This window comes from Danio rerio, chromosome 1, assembly GCF_049306965.1.
Source record: "Danio rerio strain Tuebingen ecotype United States chromosome 1, GRCz12tu, whole genome shotgun sequence".
NCBI lineage: Eukaryota > Metazoa > Chordata > Actinopteri > Cypriniformes > Danionidae > Danio > Danio rerio.
The window spans coordinates 57,860,001-57,867,500 of NC_133176.1; the positions used below are offsets into that span (position 1 = coordinate 57,860,001).

Consider the following 7,500-nt stretch of genomic DNA (forward strand, 5'->3'; position numbering starts at 1 on the left):
ACGGACATTTTTCACTGAATTTTAACCATAACAAGTCTTTATAATATATAATGTTTTAAAATAATCCATTTAGCTTATGCAAAGCTTAATTTTTTTCATTGATAATTCTGAATAATTTATTATTATTATTATTATTACTAAACAAAACTGTGCTGATTCATATTTTTAAGGAAGTCATGATACATAGAAAGGTAAAAACAACAGCATTTATTTCAAATAAATAAAATAAATATTTTTAAGCCTTATAAGCCTTTTAAGATTAAATAAAGTACAGAAAATATAATAAATTGTTATTTATTATATTTAATAATAATTCTACATTTATTTTACAATAAACTCTATAGGCCTAAAATTATGTCAATAAATTATGTTTAAAAATCAGAAATTTGTCAATCATAAAATAAAATAATTAAAATATAATAAAATAAATGATAATTCCAATTAACATTTTACATGATGTAAATCAGCATAAATAATAACAATAATACCATTTAACACTAATGCTTATCTATTTTGTAAAGCATTATACAATTATATTACTTTAAAGTCTCATTATTTTATACTTAATGTTGTCGGGGCTGATCCTTTCAGAGAATCTCACACAACCTGTCCATGTCCGCAGTCAAATTTAATGAGTTTCTTTTGACAAAACGACAAACAATTTCTTTTGCTTTCCCATTTAAAGCCTGTTTACGGCCTGTGAGGAGTCGCATTAGTAATTGTCCGTCAGACCGCATTAAAACAGAGCAGCCCTAAAGCGTTCAGACACATCAGTAAAGCTGTTTTTCTTCTGCCTCGTCCTCGCTCTCTTATCTGCTCTTTCAAAGCAAACAATGGCGGACAGATCTCTGATAAACAAACCCCGTCACGCCACGGGACACTCTTGTGTTAAAGATGAGACGGTTACGCTCTGATAGATGGTGATGAAAAGCGGGATATTTTTAAATTCAGAGCGTATAATAGTGCGGCTGCCCTGACATAAATGTTCATCTTAGGATTGAGTGAATTGGTAAATTTGTGATATGAGAAGCGAAATCTCTGGTGTGCATTATTTCCAATTAATTCAAGGACAGGAGTGGTAAATAGAGCAATTAACAGCTTCAAACATGGCTCAGCCAATCAAAATGAAGCATCTGAACTATCCGTTTTAAACCGTTAACATTATCGTAATTTTTTAAATCGGCCAATCCTTGTCAACCAAAACTACAAAGGCATCATCATACCTCTGGCGACCTCTCTGCCATCCTTACTGATCCTCCAGTCCACGGTCACGCCCACTCCACCCCAGTTGACCAGAGAAAGCTCCGCCTCCAGGCTCTGATTGGCCACGATAAGGTCGGGGCAGTGCAGCTCCAATCGGGGAGGCAGTTCCACGCTTACACTCCCCTGAGCCATGATCTCCTGGTGACCCGCAGAGAGGCTCACATGAGCCTGGTAGCGCCCCGGGACGCCGTACTTGTGCCTGGCTGTGGTGTTGGGCGTGGAGGTGTTGACCCGGGGTGAAAGGTCACCGAAGTCCCATGAGAACGAGGCAGGGGAGACGGAGGAGGCCACGGATAGGACAGCCTCAGAGTGCACAGAAACACGACGGGATGGAAGAGAGGCGGAGAAATTCACCTGTGGGCGGAGCATATGCAAATCACAGCACATGTGACATGTTCTATTTTAACATACAGGTCAATAATGTGAAAATTACTAGCTTTTTTCTAGCTAACTCCACAGAACAGACATTCAAGGTTTTGTAAACACTTATAAAAGTTTAGATTTGGAATGGTTTAATAGCATTTGTATTAGGGGTGTCAAAATTAATCGCTTCTTCGGTGCATCGCGATGCAGACGCGGACAATTCGGTATCGGTTTAGTAATAATCATAACCGGTTTTTACTGATGTCATTTACCTCATATGCGCTCTGTCGCGAGGGAGACGATCGCGAGTATTTACAACGCTTTAACTACTTATAACTCATAAACTGTGCACAATTTCACTGTGTGTGTTTGCTGGCTAAGTCTTTCACTGACATATACAACAATAGCCCCTATTTCACTGAGATCGAGAGAATGAAAGTAGCATAATCCATTTCTCTCTTTCTCTTTCTTTCTCTCTCTCTCTCTCGCTCTGGCTCTCTCTCTTTCTCACACACACACACACAGTGGCCCATTTGACCTGCTGGGGTGGCTTTTCTTCTCCTCTCGGCTGTTTTACAGCATTACATTTGGATACAGAAACGAGCGCGTGTCTGCAGAGTTTTCTCCACCGTGTCTATCATGCATCAGCTGTGAGATCGCCGCTGCCGCCTGCCGCTTATCAGTGTCACTTATCTGAAGACCGCAGCGCGCAAGAGCCAATCGCAACCGTTTTTGTTGAGGGTGTGACCAATCAAAGAGGTGTAAGAGAACTAGACAAGGATCAGAAATTGAGCTGGATGTTTATATTTGTTTATATTATTTGCTTAATGCTTGTTTTGTTTAAAGTTACAGTTTTTATATTTGACTGTTTGTATTAAACGACAAAATTGTATTACAAATAATATATAAATTTAAATATATTCATACATTTTAATACAAGAAATGCTGCTGTGAAGAAAATATAAAACTGTGTATGGAAAGCACCGTCAATGCACCGTGATGCACCGAAATATCGAATTGAACCGAATCGATGGCATGATAATCATAACCCAACCGAACCGAGAGACTAGTGTAGGTTCACACCTCCAATTTGTATACAGTTTATACAAATTAAGCAGTTAAATAAATAGTTTATTCCTTTAAAAGCGGTTAGATTTTGAAGGATATCAGAAAAAAAATCTCCATTTTCTCAGGTTTTCAATTGGAAAAGGAGGGCACACCACCTTAATTCAAATGGTACTATCTTTAAAACTATTCAAGGTATGTATGTCCATTGACACCAAAATCTCCATTTTAAAATTGGGGTCACTGTGACTCATTTTGCTGGATCAGGTCACATATACAGAAGTCTGTTCTGCTTATCAAGGCTGCAGTCCTTTGAACCGAATGAAGTAAAACAATAAAAGAAACAAGATAGGCTGCAAAGCATGGTGTGGCGGCAAAGTTTTTTGAAAATTACGCCAGAATGAGAGTATAGTTCCTATATCTGTCTAGAAAATATATTTTCCTCAGGTGATAGACAGAAAGTTATAAATAAAGTCAGTAAATTATACCGTGACTGATCACATGACTTTAATGTCCTCATGAACTGGAAGCTTTTTTTTTTGCATTGTGATGCCTAGAGAAACGTTAAATATTAAATGAGGAAACAATAGGTGTGGCTTTTTTATCTACTGAGAGCTGATTGGATAGAGTAAAGTAGGTGTTTTTATTCAGAAAGATCTGGAGAAGGGTTAGGGCAGAGTTACTGCAACATTCAATACACTCCACCTCACCATTTCTGTCTGTTGTCAAAACTGACAGCTGGAGGGGCGTGGTTAAGGATGTTAGCCACGCCCAATACTCTGAGAATTTAACTGATAACAAACAGGAAGTGCATTTGCAGATGTCAATGTAATATTACAAAGGCAAACTTCTATTGTCTAAATAACCTGCAGATGAATTGTTCACCACAAAACTAGCGATGTGAGCTGACAGAATCACTATGGGTAGTTTTGATTTCATGTGTACTTTAACAGTGGTCGCATGTTTGGGTACCTGAAATACGTCGCGCGCAACCGTCCAGCGGCACTCCTTCATGACGAGCGGGTCAGAGCAGGCGGCCGAACACTGCGACTCGCTGATGTGATTGGGCTCAGAGTTGGTGCTGCACAGACACTCTCTCTGCTGGCCCAGACCGCCGTACCGCTGGTTCTCATGAAAACACTTGGAGTTGCACTCTTCACGTGAGAACGGACCCGGCGTGGAGGACGAGAAGATGACCAGCTCCACCCCTGCTGTGTGCGCCTCGTCTTGCAGACAGCCTGCGTATGTCAGACCTAACACACACACACACACACACACACACATTAACACATGTTAACACACTGCAAAAAATGATTTAATACTTAGTCCTGTTTCTAGTGGGAAAAAGATGTGTGTTATTACTTTACAACACCCCAAACTTCCCTCTTCACAAATATACACACACACACACACACACAAAAAGAGCGACACCCAAAAAATCTAAAATATAGAACATAATTTATTAAATACAACCTCTACTGCAGCAAACTTCCTTTTTTGTATTGTGGTATTTGCCGCCAGTTTATCAGGAAGTGATGATTTTGTTCTCTTTGACTCACCGAATGGCAAAGCTGCTTTATTTGCAAATGCAAACTGTATATTCCAGTTTTGTGCATGAATCTAACTCACATCTTTGTATGGAAACACAACTATTGGTCACCAGTGTACAGAAAAATCACAGTAAAAGTTGCATTACTTGCCCAAAAATGTAGCATAAATAAAGTGAAAGTATCTGTTGTAAACTTTATTCAAAGTATGAGTAATGTGTAGCCCTTTAAAAAGTACTCAAGAGTAGTAAATGTTATGCTGTGAAAGGTTGATGCGTTTACATGCAATTAGTGCGTGTGTGTGTGAAAACGTAACATTCTGTAGTGCATTTAGTGATTATTTAAGGCCATTTGGAGATTTCAGCCATTATACAGTAAACATCTTCATCTTCTCATCGGTGACATGCAGTTTAACAGATTTTGGACATCTTCTTGGACACTTTGAATGCTTCCAAAAGATTTGCTGCATTTATAAAGTGCTCATGTCTTGAGGTACTTCAGTATGAATTAATTTCCTTTCTATGTGTGATTTGATTGGACGGGGATCCCAGGACTAATTTTTCTACTCAGCCAATCCCCATAGACAAGAAAAAAAAAGTAGTGACTACAGGTTGAAGGAAAACAGTGGAGTAAATACTGATACAGCGCAAAAAATGCACATGGAGAAAGTGAAAGTGAAAGTACAGTTTTATATAGCCACTTGTATATATTTTCTCCTCAATTTCTGTTTAATGCAGAGAAGATATTTTTGAATACATTTCTTAATATAATAATTTTAATAACTCATTCCTAATGACTGATTTCTTTGATCTTTGCCATGATGTAGAAAAGACTCCCTTTTGCAGAATGTACACATGACAAAGTGAAAGTGAAAGTAAAAGTACACATCTTAAAAACTACTTAATAAATTACAATTCCTGACAAAAAACTACTCAGTTACAGTAATTTGAGTATATTTACAGTACTGTTGGTGACTCACCACAAGTGTGCACGCTGACGTTGAGCAGCGGCTGGTTTCTGACCTCGGGTGGTCGGTCGCAGAGCATAGAGTTCGGCCGCTTGACTTTAACCCCCTGCTCCTGGAGCCAGCTCACTAGACGCACCAGCTTACAGTCGCAGAGGAACGGGTTAAAGCTCAGGTCTCTGCGGGACAGAAAACATTATTTTCAAAGGCAGAAAACGAGCAGTGTTGCCAGATTGGGTGGTTTCAAATTTGATTGTGCGGGTAAAAAATGGCTGACAAAATTTGGCCGGTTTGGAACATAAATAGTCATGAAGGCAACTCCTGTGTTGGCTGATGCCTTTGTTTCAAATAGAGCTAATTAGACTCTTAATAGAGCTAATTTCTGATTTAAATGTATGTATAAATTAAACAAAATATGAATGGGCATTTTTGTGCGGGTTTTGGACAGCTTTTGGGCTGGAAAAAGTCAGCTATATCTGGCATCACTGAAAAAAAAAAAATGAGAGACATAGAGTAGGACTAAGAGTCTGACTGACTCTAGTCATGAGGTTTATAGTGAATTTATTACACGGCTGTCTGGAATACTCAATTCTGATTGGTCAGTTGGGAAATTCCAAGGTATGTTATTCCCAGATAACAACCGCTAAATAAGCCAGGTTCATCTGGGACCTGAGATTCACCTCGACCTTAAGTGCATACGTTCACATCCATATATTTACATCGACATTCATATGTATCTGCTCGTCTGTCACGCCGCACTTTTGACGCTATGGTGCCATCTTGTGAATTAATAATTAGTAGGTTAGTCTATGCTTTATTCAGCCAGTTTTGTTTCTGTCAGCTTTGCGTTTTTGACCTTTTGGTGCAATTTTGTGACTGAATAATGCAAATGTTATTTTATGCTTCATTAGCTTAGTCATTTGTTTACAGAATTAATAAACTATTAAGCTCAGAACAGTGTTTTTGTGGGATTTTTTTGTGACTTTGATAAGCGATTTCGTAGAATAAAGTCCTTTGGTTATACAGCAGTGCTCCGCTTTGTGTCGACAAGCCTGTTAGGCTTTATTCTGTGATAACAACCTCCTGGATGTACTTTATTCCGTATTTATAACATCTAAAGGGCATTGTTAGACACAATAAGGAGTTGATATGTAAAAAAAAAAAACAAAGCCAATAAAAAGTAATGATTTTACATTTCTGATTTTACATTTACATTACATTTCTTCCTTCAAACAATGTAGCTCTTCAGAAATATGGTTGTGGTTGAAACAAACTGGCTGCTGAGCAGTTATTAGTTTGTGAATTATACAAGGATGACTGGACTATTTAAACAACAATAATAGTGCAGAATATAATACAATTCTCATTATCAAACTATTAACTACGACGGTTGCCTCAATAAATGACTAACTGCATCTCTGTTTGATGCTTATCATCTTTTTTTCATATTTATTTTGTGTTGTCACTTTATGTACACTGGAAGCTTCTGTAGCCAAAACAAATTCCTTGTGTGTGTGAAGCACACTTGGCAATACAACTGACTCTGATTTTGGAATAAACTCCTAATTTGCTGCTTATTACGTATTAAGGTAAAAGTTGGGTTTAAGATTTTAGAATATGCACTACACTACAAGACAAAATTTTTGTCACCTATCCAAGTTTTAGGAACAACAGATAATAACTTGACCTCTAGTTGATCATTTGGTATCAGAAGTGGCTTATATGAAAGGCAAAGGCCTCTAGATTACGCATAATTAAATATGATCATGCCTTGATTTTTAATTATTTCATTAGGACAGTAAGCTCTGACTTTGCTTAGACAAAAGTATTGTCACAAAACAGAAATAATGTCCAGTATGGAATATAAAGTCCTGCTGCAGTGGACACAGAATGAATATTGTGTCTGACTCCATTATGAGCTTGGAGGACTGCATCCATACATCTCTGCAATGACTCAAATCCCTTATTAATGAAGTCATCTGGAGGCAAAGAAAGCGTTTTTGCAGGACTCCCAGAGTTCATCAAGATCCTTTAGATTCATCTTCAACGAATTCATCCTCCTCCTTCATCTTACACCAGACATGCTCAATAATGTTCAAGTCTGGTGAGTGGGCTGGCCAATCCTGGAGCACCTTGACCTTCTTTGCTTTCAGGAGCTTTGATGTGGAGGCTGAAGTATGAGAAGAAGCGCTATCCTGCTGGAGAATTTGCCCTCTCCTGTGGTTTATTATGTAATGGGCAGCACAAATGTCTTGATACCTCAGGCTGTTGATGTTGCAGATCTCTCGCACGCCCCCA

General features: G+C 38.3%; 1 protein-coding gene across 3 annotated transcripts in view; it reads right to left on the minus strand.

Moving 5' to 3' along the window:
• pkd1a (polycystic kidney disease 1a) overlaps nucleotides 1–7,500 on the minus strand; it is a 179,627-nt gene that overhangs the window by 105,493 nt on the left and 66,634 nt on the right. For all 3 annotated transcript variants that reach the window (XM_073906194.1, XM_073906196.1, XM_021477406.3), the window contains 3 exons: nucleotides 5,218–5,381; nucleotides 3,664–3,944; nucleotides 1,224–1,617 (listed from right to left, as the gene is read on the minus strand). In XM_073906194.1, the coding sequence (XP_073762295.1) occupies nucleotides 1,224–1,617; nucleotides 3,664–3,944; nucleotides 5,218–5,381 (839 nt within the window). The remainder of the gene's footprint in view (nucleotides 1–1,223; nucleotides 1,618–3,663; nucleotides 3,945–5,217; nucleotides 5,382–7,500) is intronic.